At 44.0% G+C, this 24,016-nt stretch overlaps 1 protein-coding gene across 2 annotated transcripts in view; it reads right to left on the reverse strand.

Annotated features, from left to right (window-relative positions):
• The window catches only part of map3k22 (mitogen-activated protein kinase kinase kinase 22), a 157,643-nt gene that overhangs the window by 74,137 nt on the left and 59,490 nt on the right, over positions 1 to 24,016 (reverse strand). For both annotated transcript variants that reach the window (XM_085992505.1, XM_085992506.1), the window contains exons 4-9: positions 17,100 to 17,140; positions 16,171 to 16,270; positions 14,175 to 14,288; positions 12,234 to 12,345; positions 4,175 to 4,308; positions 874 to 947 (exon numbers count right to left, since the gene is read on the reverse strand). In XM_085992505.1, the coding sequence (XP_085848631.1) occupies positions 874 to 947; positions 4,175 to 4,308; positions 12,234 to 12,345; positions 14,175 to 14,288; positions 16,171 to 16,270; positions 17,100 to 17,140 (575 nt within the window). The remainder of the gene's footprint in view (positions 1 to 873; positions 948 to 4,174; positions 4,309 to 12,233; positions 12,346 to 14,174; positions 14,289 to 16,170; positions 16,271 to 17,099; positions 17,141 to 24,016) is intronic.

Below are 24,016 nucleotides of genomic sequence, written 5' to 3' on the forward strand. Positions count from 1 at the left end.
GCACCACACCCCCATCACTCACCTACCAACATTCTTCACCAATCACTGCTCATACCTCACAATCATAGCTTCACTTCACCCTCACACCACTACTGCAAGACTCACACCCACATCTCACACATTGCACACACTGCCAGCTATTGAACCATGGCAGGCACATCACCCAAACACATTGCACCACACTCATTGACACACTATTGCAGACAAGGTGGCGCACAACTGCCGGGAGCACCAGCAGATGAGTGGAAGGCAAGCCAGACTTCACGGAGCTGAGGAAGCAGTTCTCGAAATAATTGGAGGGGTAGTCACAGAGGCGAGCGAGAAAGTGGAGAGCATTGCAATGGACAAAGAGAAAGAGAGAGAGAGAAGAGAAAAAGGAATTGCTTCAGCTAATCTTGCCTTGTGGAAGTGCATCTTCAACTTTGATCAATAAATAGTTCTCAACCACCAAGACAAATACAAAGGATGAATCATGGCAAAGAAGGGTGTTTTCACCCCAAGAAAGATAAAGATGAAGAAGGCCCTTCAATCCATTTGATCTCATCATTCCAGAATACCAAACAACCATCTTTCTTTTTACAGCATTAATGTCAACATGAACAGGACATTGGCTGAATGTTTCATTCAAAGGACGGCACCTATGACAGTGCAGCAGTCCCTCAGTACTGCACAGGAGCGTCAGCTTAGATTACGATGTGGGACTTAAACCTACAACCTTCTGACATTGATGTGACAAGCTACCCACTGAATCAAGCTACAGGAGAAGAGAGAATAGGAAACAAAAGCAAAGATCATTTTTTTAATAAACGGCAAAACACAACAATTCAAACACTGATGCTATCCAATTTGTTTTCCACAGCTGCAAGTATCTACCTGTCTATTGATCTGTCCAGTGACTGACAACTTCCAGACAGTGATGCTTCAGCACTGCTGAACGGGTCCAACACCTGTGGTCAGAAAGAAAAGTAAACTTTGAGAAGTTGAGAACCAGTACATTTTGTTACTTAAATATTCCCTCATTCTTAGTTTTGAGGCCATTGAGAAAAGTAAACTGTCAATCAGCTGCATTTAGTTTGATAAATCTGCACTGCATATATATCACAATTGGTTCATTCTTTGATATGGATGTAATCTCACATCACCTACTTGAAGCATATTCAGTGACCATCAACCCCTGCACTGTTACAGATATCAAGCATATATTGGCAATGCAGTGGGTAACGTGGAAGAAAAGTGTAGAAAACCAGTACATTTTGTTACTTAAATATCCCCTCATTCTTAGTTTTGAGGCCATTTAGGTGTCAGCCGTCGCTCAGTGGTAGTACTCTCATCTCTGAGTCAGAGGTTGCAGGTTCAAATCCCACTCCACAGACGAGCACAAAATCTAGGCTGACACTCCAGTGCAGTACTGAGGGAGTGCTACACTGATGGAGGTGCAGACTTTCAGATGAGGCATTAAATCAATGCCTTGTCTGCCCTCTCAGGTGAACATAAAAGATCCCATGGCACTATTCGGAAGAACAGGGGAGTTCTCCCCGGTGTCTTGGTCAATATTTATCCGTAAACTAACATCACTATTACAGATTATCCGGTCATTATCTCATTGCTATTTCTGGGGCATCGCTGTGCTCAAATTGGCTGCTGCGTTTCCCTACATTAAAACAGTGACTCTTAAATGTGTTCAAGTTTTCATTAGAAATAAGGGGCAGAGGAAATCATCATGAATGCATTTACAATAAATTACGCAGAGGAATTTTCTTACCACTGTTTATGGTTGCTTCTTATATATTTATATAAACTGCCATCGATCATGCTCAAAACAACATAATGCTGTTTCAATTCTATTCAGTAACTTTAATTCCAGATCACAGTGTAAACTTAGCTCTGTTGATAACACTCGCCTCTGAGTCAGCGGATTATGGCTTTAAGCCCCAGGATTTGAGCTCAAAATCTTGGCTAATACTTCAGTGCAGTACTGAGGTGTTGCTATATTGCCGGAGCTGCTGTCTTTCAGATGGCATTTGTCTGTTCAACTAGTTCAAGTGGATATTAAAGGTTCCACTGCATTATTCAAAAAGTGGGGAGTTCTCCTGCTGTTTCGGCAACACACCTGCTCCAAACACCACGATAAACAGATCAACAGGTCCTCCATGTCATTTGCTGTTTGTGCTATTTACAGATTGGCTGCTGCATTTGCCTACATAACAACAGTGACTACACCACTTCCCACCATTTGCCAATCTGAGTAATTAACTTTAACCTCTACTCCCTGTTTTGTAGCCAGCTTGCTATCCATTCTACTACTATTCCCTTGACTTCACATGTTCTGACCTTATTCATGAGTCTACCTTATCGAAGACCATTTGAAAATCCAAATATATTACGTCTACTGAATTACCCTTATCTACCCTTTTTGTTACTTCTTCAAACAATTCAGTAAGGTTGGTCAAGCATGACATTCCCTTTTGGAACCTGTGCTGAATACTCTTTATTATAGTTTCGGTTTCTAGATGTTCTAGATAAATCTGCTATGTATATAGAGAGACTAAGATCAATTAAACAAACCCTAATATCACTGCTTGTCCAATCATGTGAGCTGACTCTCACTTCCCATTCCCTCTAACCCACCCTCAGTGGCTGCTCTTACAGTCACATTGTCCCTGCCCTCCTCAACACCAGTTAGCACCTCCCACCCTGCTTTCCAAAGCCCTTCTCTTTCACTGTGCTTTCCTCCCTACTTCTCCCAATCTCTTTGCTTCCCCTCACCCTCTTGGTTTCCGCTTTTGTCCTCTGTGCTATAAAGCACCAAGATGATTTTCTGTATCTGAGAGATACAAGATGCTATTTAATTACAGGTCTGTCTGTTAATAGTGGCAGAGAAAAAATGGGAATTGGTAAGCAGTAACTCATCAAATTTGCGGGGGCCGATTTTATGAAATTGCACGTCCAAAGGGGAGTGCATCTCTGGATTTCAGGGGCACACCCGTCATGATTTTCCATCCATTTAATTTAATAAAAGGAAATAATGGGGTGCATGCCTGAATTCCCAGCAGCCAAAGCACTCTGCTGCAATCACAATTTCATAAAACTGGCAGTGTTGTGAGAAGTCTAAGAGAAGGTGTACTCAGATTAAATCAGAAATAATATTGATAAACTGCTCACATTTCAATCATGTGGTCTAATTTTTCCATGTAATGCACTGCAGACTGCACGTCACCTTACATTATAAAAGCTGAATATCGACATTACGTGCAAACCCTCCCAAACCTGAAAGTGAAGTAACGAGTCCGCTGGAAATAATGTTGAGGCACCACAGCAGAGTTCCAATGACCATGCAGCTACAGGACAAGCGTTCATCCCCACACAGTGGGGGTCATTTCTGCTTTGGGCAATAGTGTAAAACAGGCGATAGTGGATCAGCAACCCATTATACATTTCTTCCGATTGAAGTCAATGGAAATTAAAATCGGGAAAGATGTGTTAATATCAGAGAAAAATTAAAATCAGGTGGCTGATCCAATATTGCCTATTTTACACTATCCATCAAACTCAAAATGACCCCACATGAGTTTTTAACAAAATCCCTTCCTCAGGGTCTCACCCGATATATTAACTATATATGTTTTTCTTGCAAATCTTGGCTTTTTTTTAAATTTGTTCCTGGGATGTAGGCACATGGTGAAGGTACTCCCATAGTGGTGCTAAGGAGGGAGTTCCAGGATTTTGATCCAGCGACGATGAAGGAACGGCGATATATTTCCAAGTCAGGATGGTGTGTAACTTGGAGGGGAACTTGGAGGTGATGGTGTTCCCATGCGCCTGCTGCCCTTGTTCTTCTAGGTTGCAGAAGCCACGGGTTTGGGAGGTGCTGCTGAAGAAGTCTTGGCGAGTTGCTGCAGTGCATCTTGTAGACGGTACACACTGCAGCCACGGTACGCTGGTGGTGGAGGGAGTGAATGTTTAAGGTGGTGGATGGGGTCCACCATGGGCGGTGGATGGCTGACCTACTGTGTACTTCCAGCATTTACTGCTTTAAGACAAGAATATGTAGGACATACAGTTCTTCTCATATAATCATTATTGCATCAAGAAATTTACTTTCACCGGATATAAACGTGCGTCTCCAGCCTCTGCGTATAGTGCAGAATGATCTGGCAGGTAGAATGACCCTTACGTTTTGTTCCAAAGTCTCTGGAATGAATTCTCCCTCACTATGGATGCTGGTGTAAGATCCTTGACGTGCAAACTGCTGCTGTCCGTCAGGGACGCTCCCAGGAGGAGGCGAGCTACGACCAGTATGCAGGGAACCTGTGGCAATTAGAACGAATGAAAAAATATTGAGGAGCTTACTTGCTTTTATGAAAAACTTTTGCAATAAAAAAACCCCACCAGAGTTCAGTCTGAAGGTCTCCTCAGTGACACACATGCTCGTTACTCTGTTTATGTTAGAGATGTGAATCTGGTTTGATGTGCAGCGCAGATTCACCAGAATGATACTGGGGGTTAAAGGATTAAATTATGAGGACAGGTTGTATAAACTTGGCTTGTATTTATATTCCATTGAGTATATAAGATTTAGTGGTGATCTATTTGAGGTGATTAAACTGATAAATGGATTCGATAGGGTTGATAAAAGAATCTATTTCCTCTGGCGCGGGAATCCAGAACAAGGTTGCACAATCTTAAAATTAGAGCCAGGCCATTCAGGAGTGAAATCAGGAAGCACTTCTTTACACAAAGGGTGTTGGAAATCTGTCACTCTCTTCACCAAAAGTCTGTGGAATGCTGGGGCAATTGAAGCTTTTATGACAGAGATCAATAGATTTTTGTTAGGTAAGGGTATCAAGGGATATGGAACACAGGCGGGTGAATGGAGTTGAGGCATAGATCGGCTATGATCTAATTGAATGACGGAACAGGCTCGGGGGGGTTGAATGGCCTATTCCTGTTCCTATGTTATAGATTGCAGGGGAATTGTCTTCTCTATGTGGGGGGTGCAGGGTGAAGATTAAGCTCACTGATGCTGCATACAGCATCATACATAGTGCATAAAGTGACCGCCAGAACCAATTAGAAATAACCAGAGATAGCTTCCACTGGCGTTTCCGCAGGACCACCACCAGGAGCACTGGCAGCCAGATTTTCTATCCGCAGGTGAGCAGTGTGGTCTGCCCAACTTTGCGTAGGCTAATTGTAAAGTTGCATTGATTGCTGCAACGGGAAAGTAACTAGTTACTTTCAGAAGACTGTGTACGTGTGCTTGCTCATCCGTCGCTTGCTGGTGCTGCAGAATCAGGCCCGTGACATAAAACAGGTCTGAGTTGTAAGGGGTAAATTTAGGACAGACAATAAAAATAACCTACATTTATATAGCGCCTTCAACATAGAAAAAAAACGATCCCAAGGTGACCAACAGCTTGGTCAAAGAAGTGGGTTTTAATAAGGGTCTTAAAGGAGGAGAGGGAGGTGAAGGAGCAAACGGATTTAGGGAGAGTATTCCAGAGAGTGGGACCTAACTAGCTAAAGGCACACTTGCCACTGGTGGGTGAAAAGGAGGGATGTCCAGGAGTTTGGAGAGGGGGTGCAGAGAGGGTGTAAGGGCATGGAGGGATTTAAAGACAAGAATAACATGTTTTAATTTGAGGCACTGGAGGACCAGGAGCCAATGCTGTTCAGCGATATCCGGGGTGATGGCAAGTGAGACTGAATGCAGGATAAGATATCAGCAGCAGAAGGGGTTAATTAATAACCTTGTAGTAAAGGTGCCTTTAGGGAAGAGTGACCTTAATATGATAGAATTTTATCTTGAGTTTGAAAGTGATTTAGTTAAATCTGAAACTAGGGTCTTCAATCTAAACAAAGCAAACTACATAGGTATGAGGGGCAAGTTGGCTAAGGTAGATTGGGAAACTACATTAAAAGATATGACAGTAGACAAGCAATGGCTAGCATTTAAGGAAATAATACATAATTTACAACAAATATACATTCCTTTAAGGCACAAAAACCCCACAGGAAAAGTGGTCCAATCGTGGCTAACAAGAGAAGTTAAAGATAGTATTAGATCAAAGGAAGAGGTTTATAATGTTGCCAAAAAGATAGTAAGCCTGAGGATTGGGAGAATTTTACAATTCAGCAAAGGAGGACCAAGAAATTGATAAGGAAAGAGAAAAAAGAATGAGAGTAAATTAGCAAGAGACTTAAAAACAGATTGTAAATGTTTCTATCGGTATGTAAATAGGAAGAGATTAGTGAAAGTAAATGTGGGCCCATTAGAGGCAGAGACAGGAGAAATTATAATGCGCCATAAGGAAATAGCAGAGACATTATGCAAATACATTGGGCAGGATTTTCATTGGGCCGTGTAGGCAGGATTGGAGGCGTGTGGGGGGTTAAAATCTCGAAATCGGGGGGGGCACGAACCCATCCCGCCCCCAACCCGCCTCCATGCCAGTTTCAAAGGAGGCGGATACCCGACCTGTGCTGGGACCCGCCTCCCCGAGGCGGGAAGGGGATTAGTGCCAATTAACTGCCTGTTAACAGGTAGTTAACAGGCAGTTTTTAGCCTAATCCCTATTTTTATTGCTGAAGTGTGGGATTCCCAACGGCTCCAAACCACGCCAAGTTAGCGAGGCGGACCATCGGGCTGAAGGGCTTGGAGGGTTCGAGATGTCCAGTGTTCAGGTGAGTGATGGGTGCATGAGTGCAAAGGTAAGTGTGTTTGGTGTGTGTAAAGTGTTTAAAGAAGTTTTACTTACATTTACAGCCTTCCTTCCTTCAGGTCTCGGGAGTCCCTCATCTCACCGGCACAGAAAGCAGAATGGCCGCAAGCTGTCAAAAGTTGCAGCATTCAACTTTCTGTTCTGGAGAGATCTCTAAATCAGCCTGAGAGGAAGGAATTAACTTGGAGTACAGATTGTCAGTGTTTGACAGCTTCAAAGAGCTGTCAAACGCTGATATTTCATTTGTCAAAAGCTCTTGACAGATGAAATGTCAATCTGGGCGGGCTCAACAAGGTCAATCAAGTGAAAATCGCATGGGTTGGCCACAACTCGATGGAGGCGGGACTACAACCCCGAAAGTTGTAGTCCCGTCTCCATCACGCCTCCAGTATCAAGATCCAGCCCATTATATCTGTCTTCACAGTAGAAGACACAAAAAAATTCCAGAAATAATGGGGAACCAAGGGTCTAGAGTGAATGAGGAACTGAAAGAAATCAGTATAAGTAAAGACATAGTACTGGAGAAATTAATGGGACTAAGTGGCAACAAATCTCCTGGACCTGATGACCTGCATCCTAGGGTTTTAAAAGAGGTAGCTGTAGAGATAGTGGATGCACTGGTATTAATCTTCCAGAATTCGCTAGATTCTAGAACAGTCCCCAAGGATTGGAAGGCAGCAAACATAACCCCACTATTTAAGAAGGGAGGAAGAGAAAAAAACAGGGAACTATAGGCCAGTTAGCCTGACATCAGTAGTAGGCAAAATGCTAAAATCTGTTATTAAGGATGTGGTAACAGGGCACTTAGAAAATCAAAATATGATTAGGCAGAGTCAACATGGTTTTATGAAAGGGAACTAGTGTTTGACAAATCTGTTAGAGTTTTTCGGAGATGTAACTAGTAGGATGGATAAGGAGGAACCAGTGGATGTTGTGTATTTGGATTTTCAAAAAGCATTCAATAAGGTGCCACACAAGAGGTTATTACACAAAATTAGGACTCATGGTATTGGGGGTAATATATTAGCATGGATTGAGAATTGGTTAATGGACAGAAAATAGAGAGTAAGAATGAATGGGACTTTTTCAGGTTGGCAGGCTGTAACTAGCAGGGTACCGCAAGGATCAGTACTTGGGCCTCAGCTATTTGCAATTTATATTAATGACTTAAATGAAGGGACTGAGTGTAACGTATCCAAGTTTGCTGATGATACAAAATTAGGTGGGATAGTAAGCTGTGAGGAGGACGCACAGAGGCTGCAGTGAGATATAGACATGTTGACTGAGTGGGCAAGAACATGGCAAATGGAATACAATGTGGGGAAATGTGAAGTTATCCACTTTGGTAGGAAAAACAAAAAAGCAGAATATTTTTTGAATGGTGAGAAACTGGGAAATGTTTGTACTCAGAGGGACCTGGGTGTCCTTGTACATGAATCACTGAAAGTTAACATGCAGGTACAGCAAGGAATTAGGAAAGCAAATGGTATGTTAGCTTTTGTTACAAAGGGATTAGAGTATAAGAGTAAAGAAGTCTTACTACAATTATACAGGGCATTGATGAGGCCACACCTGGAGTACTGTGTACAGTTCTGGTCTCCTTACCTAAGGAAAGACATAGAGGGAGTGCAGCGAAGGTTCACTAGACTGGTTCCTGGGATGAGAGGATTGCCCTATGAGGAGAAATTGAGTAGACTAGGCCTATATTCCTTAGAGTTTAGAAGAAGGAGGTGATCTAATTGAAATGTATAAAATTCTTAAGGGGCTTGACAGGGTTAATGCTGGGAAAATGTTTCCCCTGGCTGGGGAATCTAGAACACGGGGTCACAGTCACAGAATAAGGGGTCGGCCATTTAGGACTGAGATGAGGAGAAATTTCTTCACTCAAAGTGTTGTGAATCTTTGGAATTCTCTACCCCAGAGAGCTGTGGATGCTCAGTCATTGAGTATATTCAAGACAGAGGTCGATAAATTTTTGGGAACAAAGGGAATTAAGGGATATGGGGATAGTGCAGGAAGGTGGAGTTGAGGTAGAAGATCAGCCATGATCTTGTTGAATGACGGAGCAGGCTTGAAGGGCCAAATGGCCTCCTCCAGCTCCTATTTCTTATAAGTTATTAATTTTGGACAAGTTGGTGTTCGCCATGAAGTGCTTCTTTTTACAGAAGAAGTTCAGCAGCTGCTGCATGTTGCCAGGAAGGGTAGTTGAAGTCAGGACACTGGAATCATTTAAAAAGCCACAAGCTGTAATAGGTGATGGTAGGGTTGGTATTCATTTTTTTCTATCCTCAAGCTATTTATTTATTTGGGTATGTGGGCATCGCTGGCAAAGCCAGTATTTATTGCCCATCTCTAGTTGCCCTTGCTCTCCTCCTTTAAGACCTTTCTGAAAACCCACATCTTTGACCAAGCTTTCAGTCACCCTCCTAATGTTTCCTTCTTTTTGCTGGGCATCTGTGGAAAATTTTCAGTGTTCTTGTTCCATGTGCTACAGCACCCAGAGTTAATCAGTAATTTTAATGGATTTTATTTTAAAGAAAAAAAGCCCCAGACAGAAACATTTATTCTGTCAGTAGACATGCCATTTTCTGATATGAAGTGTTGTTATAAAAATGCTGTTGAAAGTCTTGGGAATCAAAAGAATCAGTGTTAACTTATCAGTAACAAGCTTTCCTGTCAGACTCTAGCCTGACTGTTAAACCATTAAGGGAAATCTAGGAGAACATTACTTATTCCCAGTCCTCCCCACCCATTTGATAACTCCAGTCCTTGGGCTGACAGTCCAGTAAGGTTGTGCAGCATTATCAGATGTACTGTCTTTCTGAGGAGGCATTAAACGGAGGACTCGTCTGCCCTCTCAGGTTGATGTAATAGGTCCCATGGCACTAATCTGAAGAAAAGCAGGGGAGTCCTGGCCAACCTTTATCCCTCAACAAACACCTTAAATACAGATTATCTGGGCATTTATCACATTGCTGTTTTTGGGACCTTGCTGTGCGTAAATTGCCTACAGCGTTTTCTATATTACAACAGTGACTACACTTCAAATGCACGTTATTGTCCGTAAAGTGCTTTGAGATGTCCTGAGGTTGTGAAAGGTGCTATATAAATGCAAGTCTTGCTTCTCTTTCAAAATGAATACATAGCCATTCTACTGCTTATATATAGCAGATAATATACAGAAAGGTTCACTTTAACTGGATTTTTTTTTGACCAAAAATTAGAACTAACAAAATGATCTTCTGTAAGAGTTAAACTGTGCACTCTGCACTCACAAAAACCAGTGGCACTTCAATGTCAAGGCTGTTATCAGACGTACTGAGGTACACAAACCTTTGTGGGAACGAGTAGAGGAAGTTAGCCTAAGCTGCCAATGTTGCAGGAAGCACATGATTAACAAAAACCAACTGGAGTCAGTCTTCTGATAACAAAAAATGTGTCTTTGGCTGTAGCCGTAAATACCCATCTTTGAGGGTAAACCCGTTCATTTAAAACTGACTCTAGCACAAAATAAGCTCCAAACAAAAATAATGAATTTCACAGCTCCCCCAACAACTTCCTGGGTAAATGCACTGGCCCCAAATGTACTCGTATTGGTGGGTTCCTGCCGTAACTCCGGAGGGATCCAGTGGAACCATCTGAAACTCCGTCCGGACTCAGATACATGGGATCCCAGCCTACGCGGAAGTTTGTAGTGGCCTTGTTTGATGCCCCTGACCCCCTCCCCACACAACGCCACTGCTGTGAAAGGATTAGCGCCAAGGCTGGAGGTTTGTCACACTGGGAGTTCTTGCTTCCTCAGTCTTAGTGGGATTCGGCCAGATGCCAAATGAGATGAGATGCACCAGCTTCCAGAAGGGCGCAAGTGAGCCCCATCAGATGAGGAGGGTGGGCGGTCAGGCCAGGGGTGGATCTAGACCCCCAAAGGTGGCTGATCATTTTTTTAAAATTATGTTCCCGTCTCTCCCCGGCGACCCCGGGACTCCCAAGTTACGGCAGAGTTTCTACAGTCTTTGCCAGGTGGGGGGTGTTGCAGATGCACCCACACCGCACCGAAGACCCGCTCCTGCAGTGTTTTCTGCCTGAACCCTTACAAATTTTGATGGGCTCAATGGTGGAGTTCCGTGATTGCCAAGACCTTGCCCGTGCAAATTTTCAGGCCCGCTGTGCATTTTGGGAATGAACAAAACAGGTCAGAAGGCCTGGGCTTCAATGCCTGCTCTATGCTGAGTTAGTTGATCACAGCCAGCCCAACAGTTGGGGGGGGGGGGGGTCGACGAGATGGTGGCAGGGGACGCTACAATTAACCTCTGGCTCTGGGCTATGAGGGGGAAAATAAAAAAATAAACAGCCACTTTTCTTGCTCCTTGTCGCTATCCAATGTCTCTTTCTAGAAAGTGTGGATGTGTGTGAACATCAGTTGAGGACAGGACTGAACACTACTGTAATACCTTCCCTAGCCAAATAGCCTACCACACTCACTGTTTCGGCTCACACATGAAGAATGGACACTTGGACAAGGTACCAGAGTAGCGACCTAGGAGCCAAAATTCAGGGGTCTTCAACAATAACTACAACTGCAACAAGTTGCATTAATGTAGTCTCTTTATTGTAACAAATGTCTAAAATCGCTTCACAAACAGAGAGTGGACACCAAGTAGGAGGAGGGTCAGGGGATGTCGCAGAAAGTGCAGTTGAAGAGGATTATTTTGAGGAGATTTTTGAAAGTGGTGAGAGCTGTGATGAGGAAGGGAATTCCACAGTGCAGAGGCCTTGATAACCAACGGTGGAGTGGGGTTCAGGCAGAAAGGCGCACAGAAGACCAGAGCAAAGGGCGTGCGCTGGAGAAGGCTGCAGAAATAGTGTGTGGCAAGGCCATGAAGGGATGACATTCAGGGTCAAGGAGCCAGTGGGGTTTGGCGAGGACAGGGTTGCTGGGTACATGGGAATTAGTGCCATATAGGACTTGGGCAACAGAATTCTGGATGAGACAGGATGAGACTGACAAAAATAATAGCGTTAAGGAAAAAGGGGCTGAGAACAGTGGTGCTGCCCATCTCAGTACAGGGTGCTGTGCAACAGTGAAGATGGGTTTTATTCCCTTTCTGCTGAATTCTCAAATCTCTGACATTCAACTGGGGTAAGGAAAAGGGAGGAAAAACCACAACTGAGAAATCATCATGGGTCTTCCCTACAACAACAACTTGCATTTATATAGCATAGTAAAAATTTGTAATGTAGTAAAACATCCCAAGACGCTTACTCATTTATACCTGCCATTTCAGACTGGATTTTGAAAATAGGCCCAGGAGTAGGTTGACTATCCGCACTCGCAGTCAAGGGAAAAAGTGAGATCAGCTAATCTAGAACAGGCTGGCAACCACATTGGGTCCTTCTTGGTCAGTACGGCTCAGCTATTCACTGGATAAACCCGGAGAGCCACATGAGAGCCTAACAATATCGCATCTTTGCTGGTTATTTTACGTAACAAGGTTGTACCAGCTGCCTCACCTGTTGACAGTTTCCGATGTCGCTCAGTCCCCTTATACAACGATCCCAACAAGTCTCCCATAGACTTAGACATTCTAATTTCAGGCAGCTTCTCTGTGGTTTTACAGTTCACCTGTCAGAATCGCATAGAAACAACATAAATAATAAATTGTTTAAGCAGCAGAATTGATAAACTAAAAACAAAATGCTCATGCTGGAAATCGGAGTAGACAGAAAATGCAGAGTAAGCCTAGCAGCATCGGAGAGACAAAGTTAGGTTAACATTTTGGGGGAAGAACCTTGTGTTTTGATGAAGGATCTATGTCTGAAATATTAACCTGTCTTTTCTCATTCAGATGCTGACAGACACACTGCCTATTTCCAGCTCTTTCTGTACTCGATTTTAACTGAAGTGTTTTTGGCGTAATGCTGATGCTGTTGTTCGTTGCTGCTACATAATTCCACGTTTGCAGTTTTCAGGAGGAAACTGTTCATTTGTGCTTGGAGGCACACGGTTTGCAGCACTGCTTATTTTCACTAACCTCTTTACAAAACAACTCTTAGAGATCTGACTTCTAATTTCTTTTTCCTCTCTATTTGTTTTGAATATTTGTTTCAACCATAGTTGCTGATAGTATCACGGGTAGCAAACTGAATGGAATTACTGAGCCCGACGGTGTGAGGGAGCTGGATTAACAACAGGAGCGATACAATCAATAACATTGGCTGGGAGGAATTACGGAGCCCGACAGTGTGATGGAGCGGGATTAACAAGAGGAGTATAGTCAGTTACTGGGTGCTGACTGAGAGGAATCATTAATTCTGATTGTATGAGGTAACTGGATTATCAAGTCAGATACAGCCAGTAACATAGGGCACTGAATGAACCCCACGCTGAATATCAATAGAACTACTGTAGAATCATTAATACAGAGCACTGGTTAAGAATAGTTACTGAACCTAACAGTGCAAGGGAGTTGGATTAACATCAATAAGTATATTGTACAGCATTAATGTAGGGTGCTGGTTGAGAGGAATTACTGAGTCATACAGTGCCAGGAAGTAGTATTAGCAACCAAAACAGGGAAGATTGTTGGTTCTAGTAAATATTTGAATATGTGATTTTTGATCTTGTAAATCATGCATCAGGACTCTTTGATTGTCTACCACAGGAAAGCATGCATTCACAACATGACCTTGCCAACTGCAAGCTGATCTCACATTTCATGCCAGGTGGGAGTTCCAAAGCCAAGCTAATACAGAGCTCAAACATATTAATTACTTGGCTCAGAAGAATTTCCAGTTATATATGTGGCCCCTGCTTGCAATGCAGTGATGGAAGTCAGGAATTTTACTCTTCCCTACAGTTCACAGTTTAGGGCCAACCAGGACCTAGAGGCAGAGGAGAGGACAGCAACAAGGCTGGTCCTGTGTTGGAGTAATGATGTTACAAGCTTCAGCCTCAGAAAGAGATGTCTTGGAGTGGAGATTATAGAGGCATACAAGATACTTAATCGGATATAGAAAGTAAACCCAGGGCAACACTTTCAAATATGCAGGACAAGAAGTGAGAGGTTCAGGGTTATGAAGGACAAGTTTAGGACAGACATCAGGAAATCTTTCTTGACACAAAAGGTGATCAACGGGTTGCCAGGAAGAGTGGTTGTGACCAGGACATTGGGCTTATTTAAGAAACAGCTAGCAGATGTAACAGCAAGACGGTAGGGTTGTAATGGGAAGACAGTGCGGTTGTTATGGTAGTGCTGGTATTCTGGAAGGATGAGATCAAAAATGGCCAAAGATCCTTATTCATCCAAACCTATCTTTCAATGTTCACACTACACCAATGCTTCCATTGCCACCTGCGTGACTTGTATGAAGAGTCTATCAGCCAAAACCTAACAAATAGCTTTGACTCAAGAAAAATATAGGTGAAAGTATTTATTATGCAAGAAAACTCACATGGCTGTTTTTTCGAGGCATAACTGAAATCCTCAGGCTTTTCATACTAGAATTGAGGTCCAAGTACTCAACTGCTTTGTCCAATTCATTCTGGCATCGTAATGGAGTGCGAAGCTACATGGTAATTTATAAACACACATAAACAAAGTTACGAGAATGTGCAGATTAGTGCATAACTAGAAACTCTCCAGGTTTGACTTCCCCAGCACATTTCTCACTGAGTTTCTTCTTACACAAACCTGAACTCAACAAGAATTCCACTGCCTGGATCCTATCGTGTACTAAGGCCCACTCACTTATCACACTTATCTTTGTTTATCAGCACTGGCTCTCTGTCCCCCAGTGCATGGATTTCACAATCCTCATTTTCATTTACAAGCCATTCACTCCCACCATATCTCTCAACCTCCTACATCCCTACACCTTACAATCTCCTCACTCGTCTACTCAGCCTGCTCTCTTTTTTGATTCACCATCTAAGGCACAGCCCTCAGCTACTGCATGGTTGCACTGTGCAATTCTCTACTTGAACTCCTACAGCACAGCTCACCTTCAAAAGTTACTCAAAATCTACCTCTTCAACCACGGTCTTGGGCACCTCCCATGACTCTACTTCCAACCCCCTCATCCCCCCGCCCCCCCACCCCCACCCCACCAACATCACGCTCAGGGGGAAAAATTCAGTATCGCCCCGTTTGGGGCGCCATTATCGGCCGTGTGCAAAGTTTAGCGCCTGGCGCTAATTATCGCCTCCGAGAGCAAACTTGGCTTTTATCGCCCCTGGAGGTGATTGGAGCGCTAAATCAGGCACTTCACACCTGTCTTAAGGCGCAAAGGCCGAGGAGCGAGGCGCTACCTCAGAGCGCTGGCGAAGCAAGGAAGGGCAAATCAAAATAAACCTGCAAAGTGCTGCTCAGTACCCAAAACTCCTTCACACAGCGTTGAATCTCTCCAGAAGTCTCTCTCTCAGAATGCGTGGTGCAAAAATGTCACCGACAAAAAAAGGCAGGAAGCGGTCGCCTTTAAATAGCGCTCCCCTAGTCCCTTTCTGACAGCATAACGCTCCCCTCAACCTGTCGTCGCTAGCGGCAGGCGGTAAGGCAGGGGGTGCCACTCAATATCCGATCCGGGGCGCTAACGGGGCGTTGCGCACTCGATTGACGTCACAATCTGCCGGCGCAGGAGATCGTGGCGGTAGTGTTTAGCGCCGCCGCAAAATGTCTGGTTAATTTCGCGAGCAGCGCAAACATCGCCGCACCCGGGCACTAGTTGCTCTGTGCCCAATTAGCGCCCTCTTAAGGCGCTAACAGGAGGTGCAAACAACTGAAATTTTCCCCCTCAATGTCTGAAAAAAGTGATAGTAGGGACACCAGAGGCCTGACCCCACAGGCCGCACCCACACAAATTCCTACCCACACCAATTGTTATTCTCAACAATAAATTATCTGATTCATTAGTTATCAAACTCTTTCACACTGGGTCCATCAACAAACTCAACCTATCACACCCCTATTGCCAAAGTCTGAAAAACAAATATATCTCCTCCTTCACTTATGCAATCATAAAATCATAGAAATTATACAGAACAGGAGGTGGTCATTTGGCTCACCCTGCCTATGCTTCTTGCTCTCCTTCTCCACTTTTATTTCATTCTCTCCCTCATTTTTATCTCTCTATTATTCATATTTTTCTCTCCTCCTTTTTCCTTCTCTTCCTTACCTCTGCCACCATTTTCTTTTCCCTCCCATGCCTGTAGCATTGGAGCTGCCGTACAGGGAAACTGCAGAGCAACATGGGAAAGACAGGGGAGCCAGGATTTCAAACGGAGCCAAGCAGTGAAGTAAATATTGACAAACAGGCTGATGCTAAATGTTGGTTAGGACATTGCTGACCATCTGGTGCGATGGTTGCACTGGTGACTGCACAGACACTACGCGCATTGTGCAGAAAGCTAATAACTAACAAATTAAGCATGCAGAGCATTAGAAAAATGTACCTCATTGTTAATAAAGTGTAACTCCATTTGCTGTCCAAAAGCATCATTGACCTTTTGTAGCAAGTCTTTCAACTTTACTGGTCTCGGGAACTGCATGATCCTTTTAAAAAAAGAAATCCTCAGATTACATAAAATATTACAATCCCTTAATGAAGAAGCAAGAACCTCAGAGCAGTTTTTGGGAATCTAAAATAGCTTTAAGGTCCATCAATGTTCTCCCTCCCTTCACCTCCTGGTATCTCAAACAATAGCCACCCTCTAGGTCTTGGTCAAGTGGTCATTCTTCCTAATGTGAGCCAATACAGTGAATGTTTGCAGGTTTTTCTCAAGACCTGTTTCTTTTTATAGAAAGGAATTTCCCTATTTCTGAACTCTGATCATTCTCGCCTGACTGCACAGATTCAATGGACAGGGCATAACTACAGATTAATCAAGTATACAGATTGCTAGAAAAGCTAAGGGGGATGGGTGAGGAAATCACTAACAAAGCCAATCCTGTCCTCACCTAACATCCACACGCATGAACATCCTTTCCAGCAGGGAGCTCTGTTCAGTAATCAGTTGTGTAAAACCAGATGTACTCCTTCCCCCCTCTACCGCCACCCACCCACATTTCCCCCCGGCCTAACAGGGAGATACTGAGGTGAATTGCAGCTCCCCCAATGCCGCTCCAGTTGAAATTAACCAGCTCAACCTTGGACCTTGCAAGTGTGTAGTCCATACCACACTGGGCAATGTTATGCATTGTCATTGGAGGAAGCTTGTTTTTTTAAATTGATTTCTCACATAATTTTGCTAATTGATTTACTTCTACAAATTTCCATTTAGAAAGCCAAAACCAGTGAAGTCCTTACATACAGAAATCTGGTCAAATTCTTAATAAATGAAACAAAAGACTTTTTGTTAAATAATCTAAAAATATAACTTGCCGTTTTTCTCCTTCATGCTCAAACTTGATCCTCACCTCACTCTGCAAAAACAGAGAAACGATTACCAGAACCAAAATGGTAGAAAAAATAACTTACGCTACTTCACCAAGATCATGGATGCATTGGCCATCCCTGCTGGTTTGACACTGCTGGGACAAGTTATCAACAACGGCCTGCAGAGTTCTTGGAGGGTTGTAAGGCTGGAGGACGTTACTGAGATAGGTAGGGGCGGCAGAGTTTTGGATGAGCTAAAGTTTAAGTTAAAGCATCGAAGATGGGATGCCGACCAGGAGAACATTGGAATAGTCGGATTTCAGCAGCAGGCAGATTGAGGCACGGGCAGAGATGGCCGATATTAAGGAAGTGGAAGTACACGGGCTTCAAGGAATGCCACTGAAGTTTTCTGGCAGAGGTAAGATACCTCACCCACCAGCTGCGCGTATTGGTAACATGCCCGTGATTGTTCAAGATGTACTCACCAATGACATATACTGGGAAAGTTTATATGTTTATAAATAGGTTTGAACAGACAACTGGATGACAAGTCAACTACTCCAGTGCTCGCCTGGCTGGTCTCCCATCTTCCATAAACTTGAGCTCATCCAAAACTCTGCTGCCCGCATCCTAACTCACAACAAGTACCGTCCACCCAGCACCCCTGTGCTCGCTGACCTACACTGGCTCCCAGTCCAGCAATGCCTCAATTATAAAATTCTCATCCATGTGTTCAAATCCCTCCACAGCCTCACCCCTCCCTATCTCTGCAACTGCATCCAACCCTATATCCCTCCGAGAACTCTGCGCTCCTCCAAATCTGGCACAGACATGTTGGGCCGAATGGCCTCCTTCTGTGCGGTAAATTTCTATGATTTTATGAATCCCAGTGAGCTCTGTGTAGTTGAGGGGTGGCTATGTGGTGAAAAGCTAGGTCCTGAGGATATAGGTCTCAGGAAGTAGACAAGCTCAATGAGACAGAGAAGGAGATGGGGGAGGAGCTACAGAGTGATATGAAGAGAAGTTGGCAAAGTTAGGACTGCTCCCCTTGGAAAAGAGAAGGTTAAGAGGTGGCCTAATCTTCAAGATGATGAAGTTTTGATCGAGTAGATAGAGAACAATTATTCCCTCTGGCGAGTGGGTCAATAACCAGAGGTCATAGATTCAAAATCATTGGCAAAAGATCTAGAGGGAAAATGAGGAGAAATTTTTTGACTCAGATTTGTCGGGATCTGGAACGCACTACCTGGAAATCGGAAGCTGATTCAAAAAATTATTTTAAAAGTGATTTGGACAGGTGCTTGAGGATGAGGAACTTACAGTGCTACAGACAAAAAGCGGGGGTGTAGGATTAAGCACGACTGATCTTTCAAAGAGTCAGCATAGGTATGACGGGCCGAATGGCCTCCTCTTGTGCTGTAGGACAAAACAGCCTGCTTGATCAGCACCCCATCCACCACCTTAAACATTCACTCCCTCGACCACCAGCGTATCGTGGCTGCAGTGTGTACCATCTACAAGATGCACTGCAGCAACTCACCAAGACTTCTTCGACAGCACCTCCCAAAACCACGACCTCTACCACCTAGAAGGACAAGGGCAGCAGGCGCATGGGAACACCATCACCTGCAAGCTCTCCTTCAAGTTACACATCATCCTGACTTAGAAGTATATTGCCGATCCTTCATCGTTGCTGGGTCAAAATCCTGGAACTCCCATCCTAACAGCACTGTGGGAGTACCTTTGAATATTTTGCATCTGTGTTCACTATGGAGAAGGACGACGTAGGCATAGAAATTAGGCAGGGGGATTGTGATATACTTGAACAAATTAGTATTGAGAGGGAAGAGGTACTAACGGTTTTAGTGGGCTTAAAAGTGGATAAATCCCCAGGCCCTCACGAGATGTATCCCAGGCTGCTGTGTGAGGCAAGGGAGGAGATTGCAGGGGCTCACAAATTTTCAGAACCTCTCTGGCCACAGGGGAGGTGCCAGAGGACTGGAGAACAGCTAACGTAGTACCATTGTTCAAGGAGGGTAGTAGGGATAAACCAGGGAATTACAGGCCAGTGAGTCTAACATCAGTGGTAGGGAAATTATTGGAAAAAATTCTGAGGGACAGAATTAGTCTCCACTTGGAGAGGCAAGGATTAATCAAGGATAGTCAGCATGGCTTTGTCAGGGGGAGATCATGTCACCCAATTTGATTGAATTTTTCGAGGGGGCGACTAGGTGTGTGGATGAGGGTAGTGCAGTTGATGTAGTCTACATGGACTTCAGTAAGGCTTTTGACAAAGTCCCACATGGGAGACTGGTCAAGAAGGTAAGAGCCCATGGGATCCAGGGCAATTTGGCACATTGGATCCAAAATTGGCTTAGTGGCAGGAGGCAGAGGGTGATGGTCGAAGGTTGTTTTTGTGACTGGAAGCCTGTGTCCAGTGGTGTACTGCAGGGAATGGTGCTGGCTCCTTTGCTGTTTGTTGTGTACATTAATGATTTAGATATGAATGTAGGAGGTATGATCAGTAAGTTTGCAGATGACACGAAAATTGGTAGAGTGTTAAATAGCGAGGAGGGAAGCCTCAGGCTACAGGACGATATAGATGGGCTGGTTAGATGGGCAGAACAGTGGCAAATGGAATTTAACCCTGAAAAGTGTGAGGTGATGCATTTTGGGAGGACTAACAAGGCAAGGGAATACACAATGAATGGTAGGGCCCTAGGAAGGGCAGAGGATCAGAGGGACCTTGGTGTGCATGTACATAGATCCCTGAAGGCAGCAGGACAGGTAGATAAGGTGGTTAAAAAGGCATATGGGATACTTGCCTTCATTAGCCGAGGCATAGAATATAAGAGCAGGGAGGTTATGATGGAGCTGTACAAAACGCTAGTTTGGCCACAGCTGGAATACTGTGTGCAGTTCTGGTCGCCACACTATAGGAAGGATGTGATTGCATTGGAGAGGGTGCAGAGGAGATTCACCAGGATGTTACCTGGGCTGGAGCGCTTCAGCTATGAGGAGAGACTGGACAGGCTGGGGTTGTTTTCCTTAGAGCAGAGAAGGCTGAGGGGGGACCTGACTGAGGTGTACAAAATTATGAGGGGCATAGATAGGGTAGATAGAAAGGAACTTTTCCCCTTAGTAGAGGGGTCAATAACCAGGGGGCATAGTTTCAAGGTAAGGGGCAGGAGGTTTAGAGGGGATTTGAGGAAAAACTTTTTCACCCAGAGGGTGGTTGGAATCTGGAACTCACTGCCTGAAAGGGTGGTAGAGGCAGGAACCCTCACAACATTCAAGAAGCATTTAGATGAGCACTTGAAACGTCATAGCATACAAGGCGACGGACCAAGTGCTGGAAAATGGGATTAGAATAGGCAGGGCTTGATGGCCAGCGTGGACGCGTTGGGCCGAAGGGCCTCTTTCTGTGCTGTATAACTCTGTGACTATGACTCTATAAGGACTACAGCGGTTCAAGAAGGCGGCTCACCATATCTTCTCAAGATCAATTAGGGATGGGCAATAACTGCTGGCCTTGCCATCGACTTCCACATTCCAGGAAGGAATTTTTAAATTTTATTTCTATGATGCTATGATTCTATATGAGAATGGGCCAAGAGTTTGGGGTTGTTGGGTGCAGGTAGGAATGTGAGCAGATAGTTTTAAACTTTGTGATGAAAAAAAATTCACGATTTCCTCTCACTTGCCATTGGAGGGCGGGGGTGGGTGGGTCAAAAGGAGCAGAGGAAATAGGTCAGATGAGGAGGACTGTCATCGAAAGGAGGAGTCTGGGATGTCAACACTGATATGTATGTCCGTGTGCTCTAAACTGAACATAAAATATATTGAAGAAAAATTAGCTATTATTTTTTCCAAAGGCAACTATTTCTGGAGCTAGGGAAGGGCCTTGCTAGTCATTCAGAATAATAGCAAACGCTAAATGATATTCCTAAGTGGAACACACCCTCAGTAAGAAGCTAGCCAGAGTCAACTGAAACAGATAATAAAGGAATGCTTTGATGTACATACACTGACAAGTGAAATACCATGGAAAAGGGAGGAAAGCCAGTTCTTTTAACTGTTGAAAACTGAGGAGGAGCTGGAAATCCAACTGAGAAACTCCAAACTTAGAATGGGATATAAACTGTGATTGTCAACATGAGCAAGTCGAGTAGCAGAGAATTCACTGACTATAAGCTTCCAGCTCTGCTGATAGCCAGAATGATTACAGCATTCTTGGCAGGGCTCCAACACAATCAAAGAGTAAAAGTACACTGGCTCAGGAATGCTGAGTGCTGCACCCATAAGAAGCACAGTACTAAACATTCTCCAAAGGCCTGAATTGGCAGTGTCCCTTTCCCTGTGAAGCCCATGCCATGTAGTCACTGAGACTGCAGCAAAGTGTCACGGCAGCAGTCTGAAATTTTTATGCTACATCCACTTTAAACAGTAATAAACACAAAGGGTACAACTTAGAAATATTGGCCTAGATATTCAGGTCTCCACGGGTGAGTACGCGCTGGGTACTCACCCGTGGGCCCGATGGAAGTGCCGGTATCCTGCATGCACTGCGCATGCGCGGGAAACCGGCACTTCCATTCCGCTAAACGAAGAGGTTCAGAGGTCGAACGCATGCGCAGGGGAGGCTGCGCGTGCACATCAAACTTAGTTTTTTTTTTACAGGTTTTCCCGGGAGGGTAAGCCTGCAGAATTTACACATTTAAAAAGCAGGCGTAAGGCCTACTTTTTACAAGGTAAGTGGTGAATTAAATTAAAATTAAAACATTTTTTCCACAGGTTTATTATTTTTAAATACTTTAAAGCAAGGTAATTTATTTTTAGCCGTTAGAATAAAAAATTATTTTTTTCAAAAATTTAAATTATTGTTTAAAATAGTTATTTAATGTAATTTATAGTTTATTTAAAAAATGTGATTTTTTAAAAAATGTATTTGAAGGTTTAGTGCTAATTTGGGGCCGTAGTATTTATAAGTCTTGACAGCACTTCCTGTCAAGACTTATGAATGGAGCATTCCCTGCTCCGATTGGCTCCCCATGGCCCACGTGATCCCAAGGGACGCATCGAACTAACTGCGCCCCTGGGATACGCAAGCACTGTGTGCCGGCAGCTGGACCAGGCCCCGGATCGGAATTCCACGGGGCACTACAGCTCAACGGCCAGCGCGCTAGGTAAGTGCAGGTCGGGGGCTTGCGCCCGCGGGAAGCCCCCGACCCGATTTTCTGGGCCGTTATGTTTATGAGAGTACATAGTACTGGCAAGGCTGCATTTATTGCCCAGCCCTAGTTGACTTGAGAAGACAGTGGTGGGATAGACCACATCAGAGAGCGCTCAGTTAACCACATAGTGAGAGACTGGAGTCACACGTAGGCTAACCAGGTAGTGGTAGGAACCAACTAGGCGTTTACAACAGTCCAGTGCCATTTATATTTACTTTTCTGGTGCTAGCCCACAAATTACCAGATTTATAAAATTCAACTTACTATGGTGGGATTTTAAGCTCGTGGTCACTGGGTTGCTAGTCAATTAACATAATCACAATACAGTAAGCTCTTGTTTAAACGGCACTTAATCATCTGGAATACTTTAATAACTGGCAAAACAGATAACCGGTAATCTTGCCGAATCCATCCAGCACTCGTTTTGCCGAGTCCAAGTCACCTGCGGTGGCCGAGTTAGTCAGTGTGTTAAAAATTGCCTTGCTAGATAAACCTCTCTGTTATCCAGAATTTTCCATTAACCGGCACCATCCTGGTCCCATAGGTGCCAGATAAAAAAGAGTTGACTGTACTACTATCCTTCCAGGCCTGGGCTACACTTGAATTTTGAGCTGTATAAAACCTGAGGTATTTTGCCTTATTGTCATTGGTTTTGAACAGTGGTACTATACCAGCTTCATGCTGCTCCTCTCCCCCGGGTTATATTTCTCCCCCAAGCTTGCTCCCCAACAGGTGGCAGGCAATAGTTTAAATGAGAATCTGTCAGAATTCAAGACCCACAAAAGGTGGGTCTCCACTGCCATGAAACAACTACTTGTATAAATGTCCCACGGTATTCCACAGAGGGAAGTGGATGCTGAGCAGCAAGAAAAGAACAAAAATTGGGCAAAAAGATAGGTTTTAAGTGAGCTCTTATACAGGGTTGGGGGTAATATATTAGCACGGATAGAGGATTGGCTAACTAACAGAAAACAGAGAGTCGGGATAAATGGGTCATTTTCAGGTTGGCAAACTGTAACTAGTGGGGTGCCGCAGGGATCAGTGCTGGGGCCTCAACTACTTACAATTTATATTAATGACTTGGATGAAGAAACCGAGTGTAATGTAGCCAAATTTGCTGATGATACAAAGATAAGTCGGAAAACAAATTGTGTGGAGGAAGCAAAGAATCTCCAAAGAGATATAGATAGGCTAAGTGAGTGGGCAAAAATCTGGTAGATGGAGTATAATGTGGGAAAATGCGAGGTTATCCACTTTGGTTGGAAAAATAAAAAAGCAAATTATTATTTAAATGGGGAGAGATTACAAAATACTGAGGTACAGAGGGATCTGGGGGGTCCTTGTACATGAATCACAAAAAGTTAGCATGCAGCTACAGCACGTAATTAGGAAGGCAAATGGAATGTTGGCCTTTATTGCAAAGGGAATGGAGTATAAAAGTAGGGAAGTCCTGTTCCAACTGTACAGGGTGTTGGTGAGTCCACACCTGGAGTACTGCGTACAGTTTTGGTCTCCTTATTTAAGGAGGGATATATTTGCATTGGAGGCAGTTCAGAGAAGGTTCACTAGGTTGATTCCTGAGATGAAGGGGTTGTCTTTTGAGGAAAGGTTGAGCAGGTTGGGCCTATACTCATTGGGGTTTAGAAAAATGAGAGGGGATCTTATTGAAACATATAAGATTCTGAAGGG

This window comes from Somniosus microcephalus, chromosome 7, assembly GCF_052327205.1.
Source record: "Somniosus microcephalus isolate GS21.2 chromosome 7, FLI_Smic_1.0, whole genome shotgun sequence".
In the NCBI taxonomy this organism is placed as follows: domain Eukaryota; kingdom Metazoa; phylum Chordata; class Chondrichthyes; order Squaliformes; family Somniosidae; genus Somniosus; species Somniosus microcephalus.